Source organism: Nansenia antarctica (genome assembly GCF_963989245.1).
Source record: "Nansenia antarctica genome assembly, chromosome: 16".
Taxonomy (NCBI): Eukaryota; Metazoa; Chordata; class Actinopteri; order Argentiniformes; family Microstomatidae; genus Nansenia; species Nansenia antarctica.
Genome location: NC_137686.1, coordinates 26,743,260 through 26,768,332, shown reverse-complemented (window position 1 = coordinate 26,768,332; position 25,073 = coordinate 26,743,260). Strand labels below are relative to the sequence as shown.

Sequence of the window (25,073 nt, the reverse complement as noted above, 5' to 3'; positions counted from 1 at the left end):
GCTTCTCAAGTAAGGATGTGGCCCGCAGTCGTTGGTTTTGTTCGCTCCGTCCCCCCTGTCAGTCAAACAGTCTGTTTGTTTCCTAAACCACTAACATGGTCGCTAATATCGCGAAATCAGCATAACCATTTCTCGCTCTCTGAGGATAGAGAGGGGACAACTGTTTGTGTGTGTGTGCGTGTGTGTGCGTGCGTGCGTCAGAGAGAGAGAGAGATGTATGTGAGTATAAGTGTATATTTTGATAGGTTTGAAGCTTGTGTCGACATTGAAAATAATATCCATTCTAGTTATCCTGTTTATAAAGCACAGTAATTGATGCAAGCTAGCTTTCAGCCCCAAATAACCCCCGAGCTTTTGTATGTATGTGAAACTGTAACTGTTATACTTTCCCTAGGATGCCTGAATAGCAGGTTTTAACTGTTTTATTCAACGTACATGCCATTTTCTAATATTTTCCTCTCTTCTCATGTAATGTAAACTATTTATTATGGACTCTCTGCGCTAGTAAATGTGATTGTTTTTTTTTATTACCTAAAACCCAATCAGCCAATATAATAATACCCTTTCTTTTATATTACCGGCATTCCATTCTTACAATCAACAGTAACTGAATTAACCTCTTGAATAATGTCTGATCCCTGTACTGTAAATACTGTCGTGTTTGTTTGTGATTGGCTGATCCCCTGATTGACAATGACCGCGTCCAATCATGTAGTCCCTCATCACCCTGACTGAAACTCTAATAATAACAATAATAACAATAATAACGTCAAAGTCCCATTGATCTAGATGCTGTGTAGGTACAGGTACTGGGATAAACTGCTACTCCCAAGACAAACGCTTGATTGTATTTTCGCAAACTTAGTCTCAATCTCTTTGCACGGCTCCAGTAATGTGATGGGTGAGAGACGCCGGGACTCATGACTCTGGTGTCTCTGATGATTTGATTGGTTGATCATCCATCCCCTCTCTCTTTGGTGTTCTTATGACTTTCTCGTCCTGCTGTTGTGTTCCATTCTTAATAAAGCTGAAAAAAAACAAAAAAACAAAAACAAATGAATGACGACCAACTGTTCACTGCTCCCAGTCGTCTGAATGACAACCGCTGTTCCCAATCGTCTGAAAGGACTGATGTTCTAGTACTGGTGTTCTAGAATGACTGGTGTTCTAGTACTGGTGTTCTAGAATGACTGGTGTTCTAGAATGACTGGTGTTCTAGAATGACTGGTGTACTAGAATGACTAGTGTTCTAGAAGGACTGTTGTTCTAGAATGACTGGTGTTCTAGAATGACTGGTGTTCTAGAATGACTGGTGTTCTAGTATTGGTGTTCTAGAATGACTGGTGTTCTCGTACTGGTGTTCTAGAATGACTGGTGTTCTAGGATGACTGGTGTTCTAGAAGGACTGGTGAAAAAAAGAATCAATCAAGCGAACCCGAAAGCATACCCATTCCTGACAAGTCCTGAGATGTACAGCATCGCTGTCTAACCGTTCTACTATGTCACCCTAGCCCCTGTGTGTCCTGTAGCTCTGATATCAGTACTACTGTCTCTGTGGCATCCGCAGCAGATGTCTTTTTTATCGCGTGACAAATCCTCCTCGGCGTTACGGTTATCACGCCCCGTAGGTAGCTGACAGTATTACCAATGTCCCCTTCCAGCGGAGGCTGATGGAGGTGGAAATCCATCCTGTTTGTCACAAAAAGGCAATTTCCCCCACCTCTGTAGTCACACCGAACAGATTGTTGGCAGGAAGTAAATCTAAAGAATAGCCCAATAAGTGAAGTAAATCTAGAGGAATGGGTCCAGCAGCACTGCCAAGGCAGACCCGCTAGTTTAATCTCAGTTTGGCTTGTCGCCTCCCTGGTTCCTCCCTCACAGGGCCTTTGTAAGGTTAGAAGAACATAAAACCCCCCTACATTTACTACTACTAACACAGTTTAACATGATATACGACCAAACGCCCGTCTCTAACGGGATTACTGTGTATTTACTGTGTATTGAGTCTCCAGACGCCAACGTCGTCCAAAACACAACTCGGAGACAGACTAATGTGTTTACGGTAGATACTGTTTGACAAACTGGCTATAGTGAGTCATCTTTAGCCTGTGTGTGTGTGTGTGTGGGGGGGGGGGGGGGGGGGCGCCTTGTATCATCTGCAGTCAGGAAGGCCAACGTTTACTAGGCCAAAGTTTACTGGTCATACTATGACATCATCAACACGCGACACCGCTCTCAGTCAGTCAGAGGTCAGTAGAGTTGTAACCGGCCGAGCGACACACAGCTCAGTAAGGGCCATTAACCTAGTCTGACTAAGCATGTTAACCAAGGCGCAACAATGCCGTCTGCCTTTCCTCAAAGGGACTGAAACACAAGCTGTCAAATTAGAGGTCCGTGAAAGAAAAAAAGAGCTGTCGGTGGCATTTTCATACTGACAGTTTCCTACAGTTTTGTATGTCCTTCTAGAAAGAAACTGGAGGAAATAGACCCATGTACTCTGCCCTAGACTGGGCCAACACCACGCTACCACTGAAACAATATATGTCACAGAGCAGGACTGACCATCAGCTAGTATCTGATCAACCTCTGTCCCTGTGGTTGAAAAACGGACAGATTGAGACGAGAAAAGGGTAAACAAACAGTGTTTCAAGGTTGGCGATATGGAGGGCCATACCAGGGGATTCCTATCCCCATGAGAACAACTAGTGAAGGAATCAGGGAAGTAGTCATTTAATTCACAAAGTTCACAAAGCAAACATGGTCATTCTACCCACCAACCGTAAATAATAATTAAATAATCGCCCTCTCCCCATCCTCATACCCCCCCCCCCCCCCCCCCCTATCCTTCATACAGAACACCCAAAACATACTCTCAACCACCATCTCAAATCTTTTCTTTGCTTGTGTGTAAAATATCACCAAACACCATCAATAGCCTACACCATCGCCCCACCAACGAAACAGTGAAACAGTGAAATAACAACACACTTTTAATTAAAACACTAAACAGTCAGTATCTGTCCCCAGGTGGTCTTCTCAAACATAGTTATCTTTCACCACAGCCCTGGCTTGTGAAACACTGCATGTCCTGTAATCTCTTATCAGCTACACAGCAGTCATTCAGTCTCAGTGACATTCAACAACCACTCCCAACCGACACAATTGGATAGACGAAAGCACTGCTTCCACTGATATCATGCCAGATCAGAGGAGGATGTTCAAAAAAAGGACCCCCTCGCCCCTCCCCTCCCCCTCCCCCTCCCCTCCCCCTCCACCCAGTCCGGAAGAAGTGTCATCATAGTTGCATCAGTGTACAGTCATCTGCAATAACTGACGATGCCCAGTTCAGAGTCCAGGTTTTATAGGGCTGGTGGTGAGTGGGGTGGTGGTGGTAGTAGTAGTCTGGGACGGTGGTGGACTGTGTCTCCCTGTGGTGATTTGACTTGGCTGAGTCCCCTCACGTCGACAAACAGCCTTTATCTGGGTCCAACAGTCCACAGAGGGAGTGCATTCTGCTTGTCTGCTTGTCTGATGACATCAGTACAGTCGCAGGGTGAAGAAGGGTCTTTGGTCCAGGGGTCTTTTGGGGTATATCGGTCCTAGTCTAACGGTGCGGTCACATGGTACTGTTTTAATGTGACGTGTTCCTGAGACTTGTGTGTAAACTTAACCCCGACGAAGGCTCTCTAACCCAGAGAGAGAGAGATGGCATTATGTCATAGTTACAGTCAACGATAGTCAGAAGGATGATGCAGAAATGCTCTTGGCTTCAAAGAGAAGCGTATCTCAAATGGCAGGCCAATTCAGTCCCCAACTGGTGGTGGTCTTGGGGTCTTTGCGTAGAAAACATTGGTTTGTGAATACTGTACTTGGTGGGTCACGTGGAGAAACGAAAAAAATCCAGGAAATGAAAAATGTTTGACGGTTAGTCTCCGTCTTCACAGTCGGGGTGTACATCCGCTTACGGGCGTCCACGGGTCAGAGTTTTTACGCTTCCTGTAGCTCCTCCTACTTCCTCTTCTTCTCTTGGTTGGCCTGGCCCTTGGGGACGGCCTTCATGAAGAAGGTGGGGTTAGCGTAGCATCGCAGCGCTAGCAGGACGGGCGCGGCGGCGTAGAGGAGGTTGAGGGTGACCACCGACCGCCACTTGTCCGCGGGGACGCGGTACGTGAAGGGGGTCCGGGAGTGGAGAGAGCCCCCGAGGTGGCACCACTGGGTCTAGGGAGCAAAAAAAACAACGAGAAGAATATTAATCGATCACCGTTAAAATGACTGCTGTTTACAAATACTACCTCAGCACAAACCATATTTTTGCACTTCTGGGGGCTATTCCAGCAACGTCGCTAAAGGAAAATCCAGGCTTATTTTGATAAATCTCACGAGAGTTCTCAAAATAATGCTGGATTTAAAAAATATATATTGTATGTATTTGTATATGTATATGTATTTATAAAAAATAAGTCTGGATTGTCCTTTGGAGACGTTGATGGAACACCCCCCTGGTTAGATGCCGAACTGCGTTTTGTTGTCTGGTACTTTGGTACTCTGCAATGACAATAAAGTCGAATCTAATCTAATCTAATCTAATCTATGACACTTAAAAGGCACCCCCCCCTTCAAGAGCACAGCACTGTTACAGGGTTCCTACAAGTTTCAACAAGTCAAATTTAAGACCTATTTTTAGACCTCTTTGAATATAATTTTAGACCTATTCGCACCACCATAGCTTTTTGTCATCCTTGAGGTGATGAAATTAGGGATTTCACTGCCATACAGACAAAAAAGGAAGCGAATTGGCATTTTTTTGGTTCCAGCTTGATTAATTTCCGCGTAAATAGACGTGGTCGGACTGATTTCCTTGCAGGATCTCATTTTTAAGACCTAGCACCTAGTTTTTAGACCGAATAACTGACATTTTAGACCTTTTTAGGCCTTTTTGCTTGCTAGATTTTAGACTTAAATTCTTTTTAAGACCAGCGCGGGAACCCTGTGTTACTGTACCTGGGCGACGGCCCCCGCGAAGAAGATGGTCCAGTCCAGCATCCAGGTACAGCCGGGGGTCTGCAGCCCGTAGACGCACACCGCCAGCACAGGCAGCGCATAGAACAGCTGCACCAGCATCTGTAACGGTCACAAGACCAGCACCCTTCAGAATCAGTCAGTCAGTCAGTACTGCACTCCGCAATGCCCCCACCCTGGACACCTTCATATCAGCCTTCAAAACCCATCTGTTCACCAAGGCCTTTGGCCCCTAGTTTAATTTCGTCGCTGTCTGCTGTCTGTTGTCTCTGTGTTTTTCTGTTTTGTCTGTCTGACTTTCTGTTCTCTTGGGTTTGTGAAAGGCGCTATATAAAACCAAGTTATTGTTATTATTATTATTCTTACTCTGTGTCTGCTAGTCGAGCGCTAAGCTATTAATAATGTTGATTGTACTATCTAGTAGTATGGGCCATGGCCTGGTCTACTCATTCTAGGTCTATGTGCTAACCCCTAACCCTAACTCCTGGTGGAGATCGAGCTGGCTGATTTCATTGGACTGGTGTTCTAGTACTGGTGTTCTAGAGCACTGGTGTTCTAGAAGGACAGGTGTTCTAGAATGACTGGTGAAAAAAAGAATCAGGATCATTCTGATCCAGATTACACGTTTTTTGAACGACCGGGTCCTGGTGCTGTTAAGACTCACCATGAGCCTAGGGAAGCCCACGGGGTCTTTGAGGTAGGGCTCATACTGGTAGATGTAGCTGAAACAAGCATCCAGAGGACAGTCCAGGACAACCTGATGGACAGAGAGGGAGAGAGAGAGAGAGGGAGAGAGGGAGAGAGAGAGAGAGGGAGAGAGAGAGAGAGAGAGAGAGAGGGAGGGAGAGAGACAGAGACAGAGAGAGAGAGAGAGAGAGAGAGAGACAGAGAGACAGAGACAGAGAGAGAGAGAGAGGGAGGGAGGGAGGGAGGGAGGGAGAGAGAGAGAGAGTGAGAGAGACAGAGACAGAGAGAGAGAGAGAAATATGGATGTGAATATGGATGTTTCTTTTGTTTGTTCTTGTTTGCTCTACTGTACATGCGTTATGACTAAACCGACCTTGGAAGAGAGACCGGAACGTGGAAAGAATAACAGCTGTGCAACTGAATGGAACAGGAAGTTAATTCAATGCGACTCACAAAGCCCCTGAAGACGGAGAAGGCCATGGCGCCCAGCAGGAGAACGCACAGGAGGAGGTCAAGGGGACGAGAGAACAGACCTTTCTTCTGCTCCGCCGCAACCTGAGGGAGAACATGTACAGGGTATATACAGGAATCTTGAGGTTCATTTAAATACCTTTCTAAGACTTTTTAAAGACCTTGTCAATATTTTTCCAGACCTCCACCACCGCCACTTCGAGCTGTAACCGTTTACATCAGTGACACCTTTAACTTAACAGTTTTAGTTTGCAATAGACTACTAGACCACTATCATACAAGAGAATTTCCGGTTCATCTTTGTTTTTTAATAAAAACTAATAAATTCACGAACTTTTACTAAAAAGTTTTTAGGACTCAAACTCTTTGGACAGAGTCTAATTCAGAAAAATACCTACAAAATTCAAGACCTCATAAAATCGTGATAAGGCTTTTTAATACTTATTAAGGGTCTTGATTTTCCCAAAATTGATTTATCAACTTTTAATACTTTTCAAGACACCGCGGATACCCTGATGTAAAACAGACAGCCTCAGTCAGTACAGCTAGCCGTTAGCTTGACGGGAGGAACCGACAAAGTGATATTGACGATAATCACTGAGTGAAAATGTTGTGTGTGGTGAGGGGGAGAGACGAAAGAGTGCTGCATCGATTGTGACGTTCAGCCTTTTTCTTAAGTAAATGGACTGACTTACATAACGCCTTATTCCAAAGCACTTTACAACGTCCTCTCATTCACCCCATTCACACACACATGGAGACAAGGTGCTGGCTGGCCCACTCATTTGGGGCAATTTGAGGCTAAGTGTCTTGCCCAAGGACACTTCGACTTCGACATGTAGCCAGCCGGGGCTCGAACCGCCGATCTGCCCGAACCTTGCGATCATTAGACGCCACTTCTACCTCCTGCGCCACAGCCCACCCCCCCCCCCCCCCCCCCCCCCCCCCCCCCCCCACAGTACATTGTTGGTCCCTCCCTCTCAGGTACACCCTCATCGCCCAAAAGTAGGCTTTGCGGCCGTGCGGGGCGGAACCTCCTCCCCTCACCTTGTCGGCGGTGATGACGGGCAGCTGACGGGGGCGGGTGAAGAGCAGGGAGGCGCCCCAGAGGGGCAGCAGCAGGAAGGGAGCGTTCCTCCAGAAGGCGGGCCGGAGGTTGGAGCCGTATTTGCCGATGACCACTCCCGGGACGAAGACGATCTGGTGGGCGATGGAGGAGCCCGCCCACAACAGCCCCAAGCTCCGGTAGCACTTCCTGTGACAGACAGGTAGTAGATAAAAGCGAGAACCCTCTCGTTGACATTGACAGTGGTCGGTCACTCTGGAAATCTCTTTGACACGCATGACTACAGTTGTAGGTTTCAGGCAAGTGAAATAAGTAAATAAGCCGAACTGTGTGGTAGTCTAGGGACTCAAGGCCTTCTAGAACAGTGGTTCTCAAACCTCTCCTCGGGGACCCCCAGCCGCTCCACATATTTGATCTGTTCCACCACCAGCAGCACACCTGATTCAACTAATCAAGTACAAATTAAATCAGGTGTGCTGGTGGTGGAACAGATCAAATATGTGGAGCGGCTGGGGGTCCCCAAGGAGAGAACCACTGTTCTAGAGGAGACACGAGGGTTGCTAGGTGACGGAGGGTGGACGTTACCCGTTGAACATGCGATGGATCATGACGAGGAAGAGCAGGAAGTGGACGACACCCTCCCAGTAGCCCATCAGCACCGCGTAGGCCGTGCTCAGGTGGGGCTCCCCCTGAAACACACACACACACACACACACACACACACACGGACGCACACACGCACGCACACACACACACACACACACGGACGTACACACACACACACACACACACGCACACACACGCGCTCTTTAACCAGTAGCACTTTTACTGACCAGTAACATCAATCAACGAATAGGAGAGGAGGACTAGTTGAGTTGAGAAATACCTAGTTTCCTACACAGAAAAGCTTTATATACTAGCTTATCCTGATGTGATTGTGAAAATGTAAGGATACTGGGTGGTAGAACGCACATATCTAGGAAAAGTCATGAAAGGAGGGTCCTGAATTTTGATCGAGTGCAAAGATATAACATTTTCTTTACTTTACCCATGGCTGTTCTAGTGTTAAACTAACCTTCTTCAGGTAGAAGGCCATGAAGCCTGAGATGAGGCCGTCCTGCTCCAGAGCGTTAGTGAGGCCCACCATACAGGCGAAGGAGAACACCGCAAACACTGAGAGAGAGAGACACAAACATGTATTCATCTGCCATCTTTCATCTTTCATTTCTCCCTGAGCATTGAGTATTTTCTCTGTGTACCACATGTACAAAAGAAGAGATTTGGTGAGGCTGCATTCTCATTTTATGCACCCAGATTGTGGAATGCTGGAAACTGCCAGTTGACATTAGGGATGCAACCTCAGCACATATGTTCAAGTCAAGACTAAAAACCCATCTTTTTAATATTGACCTTTAAATGACAAAATAAATTAATTAAGATTGTATAATGATTAAAGCACTTTGAGCTGCAACGTTTGCAGGAAAAGCACTATACAAATAAAAGTTATTATTATTATTATTATTGAGACTTTTTGATAACGGACTAAACAAAACAACATTCACCCTGTGTGTGTGTGTGTGTGTGTGTGTGTGTGTGTGTGTGTGTGTGTGTGTGTACGTGTACATACCATAAAATAATAAAATAAAGGGTCAACATTCGTGTCGGTGTAGTAGAGTCTCTAAAATAGGAGTTACATTAATTTGTGTGTGTGTGTGTTTGTGTGTGTGTGTGTGTGTGTGTGTGTACATACATACCATAAAATAAGGGATCAACATTCTTCTTGTGTCGTACACACAGATACACCAGGAGTAGTACAGACCCCAGCACCGCCACTCCCAGGCCCAGGAGAGGCAGAGGCCTGAGGGAGACACACGTCCAGTCAGCTCAGATAAGAGTGAGTGATGAAGCACCCCCCTCCGTTTCACGTCAACATGAAGGATCACTCGTGTCCCAACAACCTCCTACTGTACAGCGTCTAAATGTGTTCCTGTCTTTCATAACCACCTACTAAAGAGACTGAAGACATACAATATGTCATGGTAGACCCACAGTGCCTGGCTGGTTGGACACTATAGGCTCTTGGATATGTCAGTGCATGTCATGAGGCAGTATGAATGAGAGTTTGCCATACAAACGAAACTAATATAAAACGGAGAGAAATAATAATGACATAAAGCAAACTCACTCTTGAATCGCTGGGACTTTGTTGATTGTGTAAAGGACTCCAGGAGCCAGCAGAGACAGGAAGAAAACGCATACTTCCACCGGCACATTCATCTTTCCCAATTTGATTTAGAAAATGCCCCCAAGTGATTCCGTATTCAGCAACACCTCATTCAAATACAGAAAATAAAACTTAAAAATAAATAAAAATAAATAAACTAAACAACTAAAAAGAACACCAATGAAACGGCAGGTAAGAAAGAAAAAAAAAAACTAAGCACAGGTTTCTGAGCTTCGCGTTGTGAGAGACATAATGTGTGGATCAGACCCTCTTATTGCCCTGGGTTCAGGTGATATGATCTCTCCAGACGCGTCTCTCACTCACAATGTGTTGACTTATCTATGGCTGCGCTCGTAAACTCGCTCTGAGAGCGCCGGAGCGCACACGGGGTTCCAAAGTCATAAATGGACCAAGTCATTTGATTGGACAAGAGGCATTCCCATGAGTGCTGATCAGATTTCCAGAGCGTGTTTACGAACGCAGCCTATAATCAGATCAGGCAACGTCTAATCAACGTGGAGCCTGACCCCCCATGTTTCAAAGTTCACAAACTTCAAAGAACACGTGGTGGGATGGTACTACAGCAACTCACTGTAAGTGTATTGTGAAATAATCGACCTTGTCAACTAATAGGAATCACAGTTGTTGCATTGATGTACCTATTTGGTAAATGCGCAATGCGTAAAAAGAATACAAAAGTTACCGATGGTTGAGCGAATTGTATGCAGCCGTTCAATGCAGCGCGCACCTGAAAAGTAAGAACGTATTGCCACCTTGTGGTGAAGCCACGAACTGACCAGTGAAATTAATCATTGGCTGTGATCTCATCATTGGCTTCCACCATCATACTGACTCATCGTGACTTTTCCACAATCCATTCACAGGTAAGACATATGATTGTGATCAGATCAACCTCTCGTCTCTGTCACCCCCCCCCCCCCCCCCCCCCCCCCGCCCTGTATTTGAGACCCATCTGTCCCGGTGGAGTTTAAGATTAAGACTTTCTTTGGTGTTTGGTTTCCGGCATTAAATTAAATTAGATTATATTAGATTCAATTTAATTGTCATCGCAGAGTACAAGTACAATACAACGAAATGCAGTTTAGCATGCAACCAGAAGTGCAAATAGTGATATAAGTGCATGATATAAATAGAACAAGAGGTAGTGATGATAGGTAACTATGTAATATACAGTATGTGCAGAGGTAGTGTTGTAAACATCAGTATAGTTTAGAGGTATGTACAGTTATGAGCTATGTACAGTGAGGTAGTTTATGTACAGTGAGGTAGTTTATGTACAGTATCTAATGTGCAGAAGTATAAAAGAAGCTATGTCAGGAGACATGTGCAATGTGCAATATACAGTAGTACAAAGGTAGTAATGTAAACATCAGTGCAATGAGATTGAGGATTATTATCTGAGAGGACCCACAAACTAAGACAGAGAGACACATGGACAGGGTTAGATGTAGATGAGAGACACGTGTATGTTGTACACAAGTAAACAAGTAAGGCATCTGTTGTAGTTTTATATCAAATATGTGGAGAATTGAAGTCTGTCTCTCTACATTCTGGGAAATCGAGCACTAAGGAAGGCCATCCCTTCCTGTAAGAGATGTGCCAATGGCTGTGGCGTAGCTAACAATTCAGTCTGCCTGTGGACAGTGCCAATAACTTGTTGTATAATAACATGTTGCGCAGATTCACATGATTGTAGTGTGAATGAGTAGTGACCTCATAAGGCGGTCTTCTATAAATGTAAATATATAAATTCTTCTTCTATACATTTTTTCTCTATGAGCTCATGTAACTTTGCTTAATAAAAGGCCTCATTTGAGCCAATTGATTTAAGCTCTTTGTGCTTTTATATTACTAATCAAATCAAATCAAATCAAATTTTATTTGTATAGCGCATTTCTTACAAGATGCAACTCAATGCGCTTCGCACAATGAACATTTTCAGTCAATCAATCAATACTGACAGAGCCGCGAGCAGGCAAAAGTAAAAACCTGTACACTATGTAGCCAGGAAAATTCCCTTGCAGCCCTCTACACATAGAGCGACTACTAGCCAGTTTGCCTACCAGTACCCAGCGGTGGGCCCCCACACCCCCCCCCCCCCCCCCGGGGAGCCCCCGCCGCCCCACGCACCCAGCCCGCCCCACCACCAGCACACCCGGCCCAGCCAAGCAAGCACAGACCAAAGAGGCCCCGCACAAGGACGGCCAAGCAGGTGCCCCGGCGGCGGAACAGACCAGGCACACGGGGCAGCCGGGGGGCCCCAAGGGGAGGCCAAGGACCACCGGCACAAAGCAAGCAAGCAAGGGCAAAAAACCTGTACACCATGTATCCAGGAAAAGTTCCTTGCATATTATCGGCGTACACACTACTAGATCTGCGTACTACTACTAGATCTACTAATAATAATCAATGAAATCCACAACACATCCTCTACGTTTTTAACCGATATACTCATCACAATATGCTAAATATAACAGGCTTATATTGACACTGTTCTGCATTAGATACCTCTTAAAAGAGATATTACAAAGTGTCAGATGATATAAGAATGTTTCAGATGATGTTGCTAGATTAGGAGGAAACCCACTAGGCCCCTATGTCCATTCCACGGGCCTAAGCTGCCCTGTGGATTATGAACAAGTTGACAATGTATGTTATATCTATAGTAACGTCATCCTCTTATAGAGATGGGGAGGAGGATTATAATACTGCAGCCACAGAGACTTATGGCCACGGGGGGGAGAGAGGGAGGGAGGGAGGGAGGGAGGGAGAGAGGGAGGGAGGGAGGGAGGGAGGGGGGAGGGCCAAAGGGACGAGTGGAGCAGAGGAAGAGAGAGAGAGAGAGAGAGAGAGTGAGAGAGAGAGAGAGAGAGAAGGGAAGGGCCGAAAAGAGGGTGGGAGGAGAGAGAGAGAGAGAGAGAGAGAGAGGGAGGGAGAGAAAGAGAGAGAGAGAAAGAGAGAGAGAAGGGAAGGGCCAAAAAGAGGGTGGGAGGAGAGAGAGAGAGAGAGAGAGAGAGAGAGAGAAAGAGAGAGAGAGGAGAGTGAGAGAAGGGAAGGGCCGAAAAGAGGGTGGGAGGAGAGAGAAAGAGAAGGGGGCGGGGACAGGTGGGGGAGATAGTGAGAGACCCGGACACACTCGTCCCACACATCGTCCACACGAACACACACACACACTCCCGTATCTAGGAGCGAGAGCCGCCCAGCCCTTTCTTCACCATGCTGCACCCCCTCATGATCTTCATCATCACCTTCAACACGTCGGTGACGATCGTGTTCTGGACCTTCCTGCTGGGAGATGCGTACATCAAGCTTTTCGGTAAAGAAAAGATAGACGTCGAGGCGGCCTCCTCCTCATCCTAAGGCACTCACACGTGGCCATCATGTTAATACCAACCGACGTGAGACGTTACTAGGGCTAGGCAGCTCGTAGCGCTTTTTGAGGCTTTTTTTGTTAGTTTTTGTCAGTTTTGTCAGTTTCAGAGTTTTGGAATCATGTTTTTTGCTACCGGCTACTTCTGCGCCAAGTTTGGGATCTGGGAAACAGGTGAGACTTGATTCGTTTTGCAGGTACTGATGTATTTATGTGTAATGTGCTATCTCTTGGTTGGTGTTATTCATCTAATATATTTCACACATTTCTCAAATGTTGAATTGTGTGCAGGCTGTTGTTTGGTTTTGTTGGTTTGTTTACTTAAACGTTCACAGACAGGGAAACATTTTTATATTTATTCTGACATGATTATTTCTTAATCATTAAAAATGAAGAACGCATCTTAACCCCAGATTATCGGGATAGATTATTATTATTATTAAACAAACCAACATGCCTGCACACAATTCAACATTTGAGAAATGTGTGAAATATTAGATGAATAACACCAACCTGTTGTCCTGTGTGTTATTGGCCTTGTTTCGCGAGCTAAACAAATCTTGTAAAGGATCTACCTGGGGATCAAAACGAAGTAGACTAATAATAATAATAATAACTTGGTTTTATATAGCTCCTTTCTCAAACCCAAGGACGCTTTACAGATTTCACAGACTGACTCCTCTCCTCTCTCACTGCAAAGGAGTGGAGGAAAGGAAAGATCCGGAACTCCATTCCCTTTTTCATTCCATCGCTCCATCGCTCCATCATCCTTATTTCTATCTTTATCACTCCATCCTACACCTTTACCGTTGTCTCACCCTTTCTTCCCTACCCGTATCCCTCTCTCTCTCGTTTTCAGCTCACCTCTTTCTCTCGAACACACTTTCCCTCTCTCTCGTGAACCCCTCCTCTTTACAAAACACCTCTTCCATCCGTCCAAGATCTTGTCCTTATCGTACCCTTTCTCTTTCCACTGTTCATCCTTCATCCTATCCCTCTGAAACCCCATCACCTTCTTCTACCTCCGCCTCATCCCCCTCTTTCCTGGGTAACCCCCACCTCCTGGGTAAGCGACCACCCTCATACTGACTCATCATGACTTGATTGTGAACGACCTCTTGTCTCTGTCACACAGCCCCCCCTGTATTTGAGACCCATCTGTCCCGGCGGTGTAGTTTAAGATGAAGACTTTCTTTGGTTGTTTTGTTTCCGGCATTTCATTCGATTGAGGATTATTATCTGAGAGGACCCACAAACTAAGACAGAGAGACACATGGACAGCCTGGGTTAGATAGATACAAGTCTGTTGTACACAAGCAAACAAACAAGGCATCATACGTTAACCGATATACTCATCACAATATACTCAATATAACAGGCTTATATTGACACTCTTCTGCATCAGTTACCTCTTAAAAGAGATATTACAAAGTGTCAGATGATATACGAAGGTTTCAGATGATATTGGTATAGGAAAACCCACTATATGAACAAGTTGACTATGTATGTTATATCAGAAGCAGCGTCATCCTCTTATAGAGATGGGGAGGAGGATTATAATACTGCAGCCACAGAGACTTATGACCAGGGGGGGGAGAAAGAGAGAGGGAGAGAGAGAGAGAGAGAGAGAGAGAGAGAAGGGAAGGGCCGAAGAGAGGGTGGGGGGGAGGAGAGAGAAAGGGAGAGAGAGAGAGAGAGAAGGGTGGGGTCAGGTGAGGGGAGATTCCGATCCCGAGAGCCGGACAAACTCGTCCACAAATCGTCCACACGACCACACACACACTCCTGTATCTAGGAGCATGAGGCGTTCACCATGGGTGAATGGCTGGGTTCTTTCGACAAGATGCTGGCTTCTTTTGACAACCTGCACCCCCTCTTGAAGGTCTCCTTTGTCGTCAACTCGATCATGACAATCCTGTTCTGGACCTTCCTGCTGAGAGACGCTCACACCAAGCTGTGGCCCAAAGAAGAAAAGGTCGACCCTGAGGCACCGGCGGTGCCGGCGGCGCCCTTGCGGGCCTCCTCACCGACCACAACCATAAGCTCATCGGAGTCCTCATAAGGCCCTCCCTGCCATCCTGTTGATACCTACCGACGTGGGACTGTACCTTGAGAACCAGTGAGCTGGGGCTAGGCAGCTTGTAGCACCTTTTGAGGGTTAGCTTTTTTGGTGTTTTTTGTTGTTGCGTTTGTTCGCTGTTTCGTTGACTCTGGGGCACTCTGGTGTCAGAGTTTTGGGATCCTGGTTTTTGCTACCGGCTTCTGCTCTTGACTTTGACTTTGACTTTGGGATCCGGGAACAGATGTGCCTTGATTCATTTTGCAGGTACTGATGTAGCCTACTTATGTGTAATGTTATCTCTTGGTTGATGTTATTCATCTAATATATTTCACACACATTTCTCAAATGTTGAATTGTGTGCAGGCATGTTGGTTTGTTTACCTAAACATTCACACGCAGGGAAAATGTCAATATTTATTCTGACATGATTATTTCTTCGAATCATAAAAAATTAAGAACGCGGCTTAACCCCAGATTATCGTGATCGTTTATGTAATTTTCACTCTAATCTTCACCAACACTCTAGTCTGTTGTCCTGTGTGTTATTGGCCTCGTTTCGCGCGCTAAACAAATCTCTTAAAGGATTAACAAGAGGACACCTAGTCTACCTGGGGATCAAAACGAAGTAGACTGACTCCTCCCCTCTCTCGCTGACTCCTCCCCTCTCTCACTGATTCCTCCCCTCACGGCAAGTCTCAGTTAAAGGAAAGACCAGGATCTCCATTCCCTTTTTCATTCCATCGCTCCATCGCTCCATCGTCCTTATTTCTATCTTTATCACTCCATCCTACACCTCTATCATTGTCTCACCCTTTCTTCCCTACCCGTATCCCTCTCTCTCTTTTACTGCTCACCTCTTTCTCTCTAACATACTTCCCCTCTCTCTCTCGTGAACCCCTCCTCTTTACAAAACACCTTTTCCTTCCGTCCAAGACCGTACCCTGTTGTACACAAGTGAACAAGTAAGGCATCCTCTAGTCTACGCTAACCTATATACTCATCACAAGATACTCAATGTAACAGGCTTATATTGACACTCTTCAGCATTTGTTACCTCTTAAAAGAGATATTACAAAGTGTCAGATGATATCCAAAAGTTTCAGATTATGTTGGTATTAGGAAAACCCACTATGAGGAAATCCACTATGTGGACCATTCCACGGGCCTAAGTATAGGCTACCCTGCGGATTATGAACAAGTTGACAATGTATGTCATATCAGAAGCAGCGTCATCCTCTTATGGAGATGGGGAGGAGGATTATAATTCTGCAGCCAGCCACAGAGACTTATGACCAGGGGGGGGAGAAAGAGAGAGGGAGGGGGGGGGGAGGGCCGAAGAGAGGGTGGAGAGAGCAAGAGACGGATGGGGTCAGGTGAGAGGAGATTCCCGATCCCGAGAGAGCCGGACACACTCGTCTCCACAAATCGTCCACGCGGACACACGCACTCCTGTATCTAGGAGCATGAGCTGGATGCTGGGTTCTTTTATCAAGCTGCACCCCCTCATGAAAGTCAACTTCTGCGTCAACTCGGTCATAACAATCGTGTTCTGGACCTGCCTGCTGCGAGACGCGTACACCAAGCTGTGGCCCGAAGAAGAAGAAGAAGAAGACCCCGAGGCGCCGGCGGCCCCCTCCCCACCAGCCTCAAACTCAAGCTCGTCGGAGTCCTCATAAGGCCCTCACTGCCATCACGTTGATACCTCCCGACGTGGGACTTTACCTTGAGAACCAGTGAGCTAGGGCTAGGCAGCTTGTGGCACCTTTTGAGGGTTAGCTTTTTTGGTGTTTTTTGTTGTTGCGTTTGTTCGCTGTTTCGTTGACTCTGGGGCGCCAGTGTCAGAGTTTTGGGATCCTGGTTTTTGCTACCGGCTTCTGCTCTTGACTTTGACTTTGACTTTGGGATCCGGGAACAGATGTGCCTTGATTCATTTTGCAGGTACTGATGTATTTATGTATAATGTTATCTCTTGGTTGGTGTTATTCATCTAATATATTTCACACACATTTTTCAAATGTTGAATTGTGTGCAGGCATGTGTTGTTTTGTTTACCTAAACATTCACACGCAGGGAAAATTTGTATATTTATTCTGACATTCTTCTAATCATAACAAATTAAGAACGCGGTTTAACCCCAGATTATCGTGATCGTTTATGTAATTTTCACTCTAATCTTCACCAACACTCTAGTCTGTTGTCCTGTGTGTTATTGGCCTCGTTTTGCGCGCTAAACAAATCTCGTAACGGATTAACAAGACAACACCTAGTTTACCTGGGGATCAAAACTAAGTAGACTGACTCCTCCCCTCTCTCACGGACTCCTCCCCTCTCTCGCTGACTCCTCCCCTCTCTCATTGACTCCTCCCCTCTCTCACTGCAAGTCTCCGTTAAAGGAAAGACCCGGAAAGACCCTTTTCCATTTCATCGCTCCATCGCTCCTTCATCCTTATTTCTATCACTCCATCCTACACCTCTATCATTGTCTCATCCTTTCATCCCCACCCGTATCCCTCTCTCACCCTTACAGCTCACCTCTTTCTCTCTAACACACTTCCCCTCTCTCGTGAACCCCCTCCTCTTTACAAAACACCTTTTCCTTCCGTCTAAGATCGTACCCTTTCTTTCCACTGTTCATCCTTCATCCTTCCCTCTGAAACCCCATCACCTTACCCTCCCTTCTTCTACCTCCGCTCTACCTCCCCTCTTCCCTGGGTAAACCCCAGCTCCCTCCCGACCACCACAGTCACCACCATGGAAGTTCTTCATCCTCTCATGATCTTCCAGGTTACCTTCTTACTCAGCACCACCATCGTGGAGTGGACTTGGCTCATGGCCCGAGTGCTCAGCGTGGAAGGCGTGGTTGACGAGGTCGACCCAGCCTAAAAGATGGTGAACACACAACCTATACTCCGCATCGCTTCAAACCGGGGACGCTTCGAAACTCTTCAAAAGCTCTGATGACGAAATGTAGCTTTCTCGGTTGAAAGGTACCGATGCGGCAAGTCGGTACAAGTCGGTGTGTACTGTCGTAGGGGCCATAACTGACCACTTGTGTGTTTTGTTGGGTTGCTTTCAGGATTGCAAACTTGCTTCGCTTACAAAGGAAATTCTACAGTAGCCTACACTCTTTGAACCACATTATAGCCAAGGAGAACCTGGCACGTCGAGTCTGCAAGGTAAGGAGCTGTGTGGATGTGGGTTGTAAGGAGAGCAAATTCATGGAGACATTGGTCATTTCTTCATTCTTCGTCGCCCTAACCATAATTCCAAACCCTACTCATGTCAATGTCTTTTGCCCATCACCCATGCATGGACTTGAGTGAACCATACAAATATCTAGAGTTTTACATTAGATATGAGACTAAATTGAGTAATCGTAAAAAAAATAAAGAAATCGTATCAGAGAATGCATTTCATTCATTCCGTCCATACAGTATTTTTCATGTTGTGAAAACACCGCAAATGCACAACATTGGAGGTACCGAAACTGTCTAACCCGTTTAATCCTGGTGAACAATTGAAATAAGGTGCTATATCTAGTATGTAGGGTTCTGATCGAAAGATGTATAAGCCTCTTTGGAGCATTAGAGTCCAACTCTCTCTCTCTCATGTCTAATCCCCACAGATGGACAGCTGATATCTCTCTGCATAACAGACCTCCTCTCAATCCTATTACCCCTCTCCAGGCCTGTCCTATTTTGTGTTCCCTCTCTCCCTCTCACTCTCTCTCCCTGAAGACTTAAAGAACAAACGACTTTACTCTCCAGGAAATTACATCAAGAAAACCACCTGGGAGGTCTTACAGAGAGTATTTGGGTCTCTGCAAGATTTTGGGTCTTAAGCCGAGAGGGATTGAAACACAGTGAACACCTGATGCACTATGTCTCTTGTGAACCACATCCTCCATCTTGTCAAGTGAACTGTTCTCACTCAACACTCATTTTCCCCCACCAGTGGAAACCTCCATCCCATGTCAACCCTCATAGAAAACGAAGGGAGGAATGAAAATGTCAATAACCACCTTTCTTTCTCTTGTCTCTCTCTCTTTATGGATCCCTTTATCCCCTTACAGTTCCCTCAAAGAACACAGGGACACTGTGTACACAGCCTAACCGCTCAACTCTGCAGCAGTCAGTAACCAACCTTCAACAAACGTTCACACACTCATCAACGCTGTACAGACTCCAACTGGCAACTCCAACTGACAACTCCAACTGACAAATCCAACTGACAACACCAACTGGCAACTCCAACTACCAACTGACAACTCCAACTACCAACTGACAACTGACAACACCAACTGACAACACCAACTGACAACTCTTAACTGACAACCTCAACTGACAACTCCAACTGACAACTGTAAGAAACCGTCTGCGGTCCACATCTTCCCAACCGTACGGTCGGTCCCCCCCCCCAGGCCGAACCGAACCATGGACCTCCCAGCGACTCCCTCGGGTGAGAGAGACCTGACGTGGAACCTGACTGAGCGGCTGATCTTTGCGTCCCGACAGCTCCTCCAGGCGTCTGCCAGGCACGGGCGCCCCGGGGGCGAGGAGGAAGTCTATTTCGTGGACTATAGCCCCCCCGCTCGCGACGCCATCACCCTCCCGCGGTATATAGTGTGCGTGCTAGTGGCGATAGTGTTGGTGTTGACCGCCACATACGCCATAGTAGGACACCTGGTTAACGATCTGGCACACGACCTAGCAGGTAACTGGTTGGGCTTCGGCCGGTTCAGGGGGGTGAAACACTCTCACGGGTTGCGGACATGTTCATGTGGACATCAGGGGGAGGCTGGTGGAGGTAGAAATCGGAGGACGGGCTCATTGTAATGCACGGAATAGAATGAGGACTGGAATTAAACATACGTGTTTAACACCTGTTCCTTGTTGCAATGAGCCCATCCACCGATTTCTACCTCCACCAGCCTCCGTCTGATAGACATGTACAGGAGGGAAGCAATGAACGGACAATGTTCGTCGCTATTGGCATTGCTTTGAATGTTTCACCCCCACCTGAACACAACCTTGGTGTACTCCCTAGATCCACAACTCTGGACTGTGGGTCCGTGTCTCCTTGTGACGTCCATCCTTGTGGGGTATTCATGGTCCTGTGTGTTTGGGTACGTGGAGTGATGTCGGCCCCCGATCTCTCTCCTGTCCATCCCCTTTGCGGCCTCAATGTGTTGATGTGTGACTGTTGACGTTGACTGACTACTGTCATGGCAGGTCTTTGGGTGTTTCTCTGAGAAATGTCTGACTCTTCCTTCCGCCGTTTTGTTGCCTGTGGTGCGTGGTGGTTTCTGAGATCCTCTACATCCCTCAGTGTCAGTGTTGTCATCCTGCTCAGGTTGGCTGAACAGAGAGACATGCTGTTTCTACCTGTAGACGCCATTTCATAAACCACAACAACATTGTGCAACGTGTCAATGTCAGGTTCTTACATTCTCACTCTCTCTCCTCTCTCTCTCTCTCTCTCTCTCTCTCTTCCCCCACTCTCTCTCACTTCCCCCTCTCTCTATCTCTCTCTCTCTCTCTTCCCCCACTCTCTCTCTCTTCCTCCTCTCTCTCTCTCTCTTCCACCACTATCTCTCTCTCTCCCCTTCACCCCACTCTCTCTCTCATTTCCCCTCTCTCTCTCTCTCTTCCACCACTATCTCTCTCTCTCCCCTTCACCCCTCTCTCTCTATCTTCCCCCCCCTCTCTCTATCTCTCTATCTTCCCCCCCCCTCTCTCTCTCTCTCTCTTCCCCCCTCTCTCTCTCCCTCTCTCTCTCTTTCTTAGATTGGCTCTTCGGCCCAAAACCAGCCGAAGAGGACGCTGAGATGGGAGGCGCAGGGCGAGAAGAGGAGGATGACGAGGGGGAAGAGGGGGAAGAAGAAAGGCCAGAGAGCATCTATGACCAGATCATGAAGAGAGAGGAAGAAAGGATGATGCAGAAGGACAAGGACCGGACCGGCCCGCTGCCGGGGTACTATCACCCCCGCCGGCCCCCCCTCAGAACCAGCCCCTGCCCCCCCCCTGATCAGCACCATCGGAACATCTCAGAGCCAGAAGAGGATGTCACTGTGACCTCCGCCCTTTGACCCCTCTTCATGTCACTTCTCTCTCTCTGACTTATCCATAACCTTTGATTTGATCTGTCTCAGTGTCTAGGCTACTCCAATGTTCAATAAAGAACGAGTGTTGTTGTTGCTTTCATTTAGTTTCATTTCAGGTTGAAAGCTTGAAATAATTTGGCCTAATTTAGACACTGATGTTTGTCACTTTTATATTTCCTCCCCCCCACCGCTGTGCAACATCCTCTGTCTGTTTGCAATAGAAGATGCTTGAGTAAGCGAGAGTATGTATGTATGGCATAATGTTAATGTTTTATTTATATTTATATCGTATTTATTTATGTTTACATTTATTCTTTTAAGTTCCCCCCCTTGTCCCTTACACGCACCGCAGTTTCTGTGTGGTTTCTACTTTTAAAAACATTGTGTTAAATTGTTCTCTCATATACTCTCAGTGACAATAGAAAACGGTCAACATTATGTTCCTATCAGGTTCCTACTGTAAATGTTCATTGTGACATGCAGTAATACATCTTAGTCAGGTCTGAACGCATACACACACACATGCACTCACACACACACACGCACACACACCGACAAAAACACACACACACACGCACACACACACACAAACACGCGCACACACACACACACCAAGCTTTTGTGTGGTAGCAGAACAGAATGTATTTCCCCAGTACGTGACTTGTTTGCTGTACATTTGAGCCCCTGTTATGTGGTTTGGTTTCTGTCTTTCTCTCCAGTAAAGATCTGAACCATCTCGGTGTGTGTTGTGTATGATTCATCCACTTATCCTTATCCCTCTTACTGGACTAATGCCTCGTAGGTAGAATCTGGGTCAGGGGCAGTGGCCTTCCACAGAATGTTTGAGATTAGAGTTGTTTTCATAAGGCATGATACGGTTAGGTAGGTTAACTAAGCACATAAGATGGTTATGATACGGCAGGTTAAATAAGCAGACAGATAGTTATGAGTGTCGATATGTACTTCAAAGTCAGATGCAGTTGTAGGCATTATCTGAAATAGATCTATTGGGGGGATTACTGTAGACATGGAGAGATAGAGAGACAGACAGGCAGGCAGACAGACGGACAGCTATTCTGAGCAGATGTGCAGAAAGACAAGAGACAGACAGACAGCTATTCTGAGCAAATGAACAGACAGGCAGACAGACAGACAGACAGATAGATAGATACAGTATTCATTCAAAGTACATTTCTGAAATAGAAAGGTACAACTCCTCGGTATGAGGAAGAAGAGATACTAAAAATAATAAAATAATTAATGAAATAAACTAAATTAATTAAATAAACGAGTGCACGTAGGACTGGCAGGGACCAGTGATTCCACCTGAGTAGCCACCTGACCTTCAGTAGCTGTGTGCGCGTAATAAGCCGGTCTGTCTGATCACCTGTCTGTCTGTCTGTCTGTCTCTCTGTCTGACTGCCTACCTGTTCATTCACACAACCTCGACAGACAGCCAGAGAGGACAGACGCTGTTATCAGGCAGACGTGTGTAGAAGACAACACAGTAAGCTTCTGATAACTAGAGCTTCGTCAAATGGCGGTGACGCCTCACAGTACGGGGTGAAGGCGGTCTTCACGATGTCCAGGGGGGGTTTAACCCGATGAGCTGAAGCAGGGGCCTACCAGTACCTCACGGTCCCCTGTCCCCAATCTGCCTCCGCTTGTCCTGAACAGACAGACACAGAGGACAGAAGCACAGGCACCTCTGCTGGTACAGTATTGTATTGTTGTGGATTGAATTGATTCTTAGTAGATTGAGTAGAACTTCTAAAGCACAAAGAGCTTAAATCAATTGACTCAAATGAGGCCTTCTATTAAGCAAAGTTACAGCAGCTCAGAGGGAAAGTAGCACAGTCAAAAAGCCCCCCCCCACCCCCCGTGGGGCGGGACACTATTTTTTCAAGTGTTCTTGGTCATGAGATCTCTATTCTTGGGAACCAATCATATCATACAACTCTGCGATTGCAGCAAGTTCTTGGCACTGTCCACAGGCAGAACTTAACTGCGCCACAGAATTGGCACCTCTGTCCAGGAAGGAAAAGGGGGGGGGGGCTCCATGATTGCTCAATTTCCCAGAATGTAGAGAGACAGACTTTAATTCTCAGCATATTTGATATAAAACTACAACAGTATTCTTCATGTCTCTGCACCAGTGGTTCTCAAACCTCTCCTCGGGGGGCCCCCAGCCGCTCCACATATTTGATCTGTTCCACCACCAGCACACCTGATTCAACTAATCAAGCTTTGTACTTGATTAGTTGAATCAGGTGTGCTGGTGGTGGAACAGATCAAATATGTGGAGGACCACTGCTCTGCACTGAGCGACATTGGTGTTTTTTCACGCTTCTAGAATCATCTAGAAAGAGATAAGCAGACGATCTTTGTAAGTTATGTCAACGCTGTCGTCTTAATTCAGACGAATCGGCCAACGATTTGAAAGTCTGTTTGATCTGCAGTAGCTGATCGATGTCCCCTGTCTGCAGACATTTCGGGTGCCCGCTTTGCTTCTGACACAACAATCGAGATCAAAAAACCGATGTGCTTTGAGATCTAAACCCATCGATCTTCTGTGAGTTAATGTGTCGTACTGGAGGCACACAGTGGGGGAAATAAGTATTGAACACATCAACGTTTTGTCCAGTAAATGTATTTCCAATGAGCTTATTCAAGTGAAATTTGCACCAGACGTTGGTATTAACTCAAACAATCCAGACCAAAAAATTGAAACATTAAAGTCCATATGTAAATAAAGTTATGTGTAATAAAGTGGAATGAAACAGGGAAAAAGCAGAACACCACAGCAAGGAAAGGCAAGGAACCAGCTGAAAACCATAACTAATTAGGAGGCAACTCTACCTCCAATCTGAGCTAATTAATGTCAGCTGGGTTAGAATATATTGATGAGCTATAAAAGGTTGTTTTTTTGTTAGCAAGGTGCCACACAACAAACATCTAATGATATCCCTCAATGTATATGCCGATGTTGACAGTCATTAATATCAGACTTCTTCCACGTCTGAAGTCCTAAATGTTGACTTTTTCATTTTACAACAATTTAGGGGCGAAGAAGAAGAAGATGGAGGTGCCTGTGGTGACCGTTCCCCTTCCTCACGGCGAGGAAGAGGAGGAGACGTTGTTGTTCGAGGGGTACAAGTCGCCCACCCGTGACGTGGTCATCCTGCCCCAGTACGCGGCCTACCTGTTCCTCGCCACCACCCTGGTGGTGGGAGTGGTCTACGTCATCATGGGCCACCTCATCAGGGACCTCGTCCACAACCTGGCAGGTACGTCCAGCACTCCAGATGGAATGGAATGGAATGGAATGGACTTTATTTGTCATTGCTACAGTACAGGTACCAAACAACGAAATTTAGGAATGAGGGGGGTTGGCATCCCCCCCTGAAATAAAAAACGGTCAAAATCCTCCCCCTTCTAAAACTGCCATCCCCCCTTTCCATCCCTTATGTCATTCTATCAATGAGCGTGGTATTACTGCTATTTCAACATTTTTTTTCAACGCATATTGAGTAAAATACTGTGGGGCCGAAAAAAATCTGAGGACGGGGCTCATTGCAATGCATGCTGGGACAGAATGAGGACATCCTCCTCGTTCCGCTCCGCGCATTACAACACGTGTGTGTTTGATATAACATCCCTTCCTCGTTACAGTTGGCCCCGTCCTCCGATTTCTACCTCCACCAGCCTCCCCCTGCTGTCCATATATGGTCACACCTGAGTTTCTCCATCTGTTCTCCATCCCATCACACACATGCAGAACTCTCCTACTCCCCATCCAAACCGTTAATCCAACTCCTCATACTGTTAGCCCTGTGCTCTGTATTAAATTCAATTCAAACAACTTTATTAGTCCCACTAGGGGCAATTAATTTAGAGCAGCATGTTCACAGAAAAACATAAAAACGTCTCACCACAAACAACAACAACAACAACAACAACAACAAGTGCACCAGGAGCGAGGAAGATCATTGGGCATCGTGGGTACCTTAAATAATACAGTACAATTCAACAATGCAATACAGTGAATAC

The 25,073-nt window shown here is 46.2% G+C and overlaps 2 protein-coding genes across 2 annotated transcripts in view; one reads left to right on the top strand and one right to left on the bottom strand.

The window, feature by feature from the left end:
* Positions 1-2,864: 2,864 nt before the first annotated feature.
* LOC308171629 (transmembrane 6 superfamily member 2-like) lies at positions 2,865-9,739 on the bottom strand. The gene is made up of 9 exons (XM_080546505.1): positions 9,429-9,739; positions 8,998-9,101; positions 8,319-8,416; positions 7,829-7,932; positions 7,225-7,432; positions 6,160-6,261; positions 5,684-5,776; positions 5,002-5,121; positions 2,865-4,218 (listed from the first exon to the last, which is right to left on the bottom strand). The coding sequence occupies exons 1-9, from the start codon at positions 9,518-9,520 to the stop codon at positions 4,009-4,011; spliced, it is 1,131 nt and encodes a 376-aa protein (XP_080402631.1). The 5' UTR covers positions 9,521-9,739; the 3' UTR covers positions 2,865-4,008.
* Positions 9,740-24,102: 14,363 nt separating this feature from the next.
* The window catches only part of LOC308171657 (myomegalin), a gene marked incomplete at both ends in the record, with an annotated part of 29,254 nt that continues 28,283 nt past the window's right edge, over positions 24,103-25,073 (top strand). Inside the window, one exon of the mRNA XM_080546532.1 lies at positions 24,103-24,310. Coding sequence (XP_080402658.1) covers positions 24,103-24,310 — 208 coding nt within the window. The remainder of the gene's footprint in view (positions 24,311-25,073) is intronic.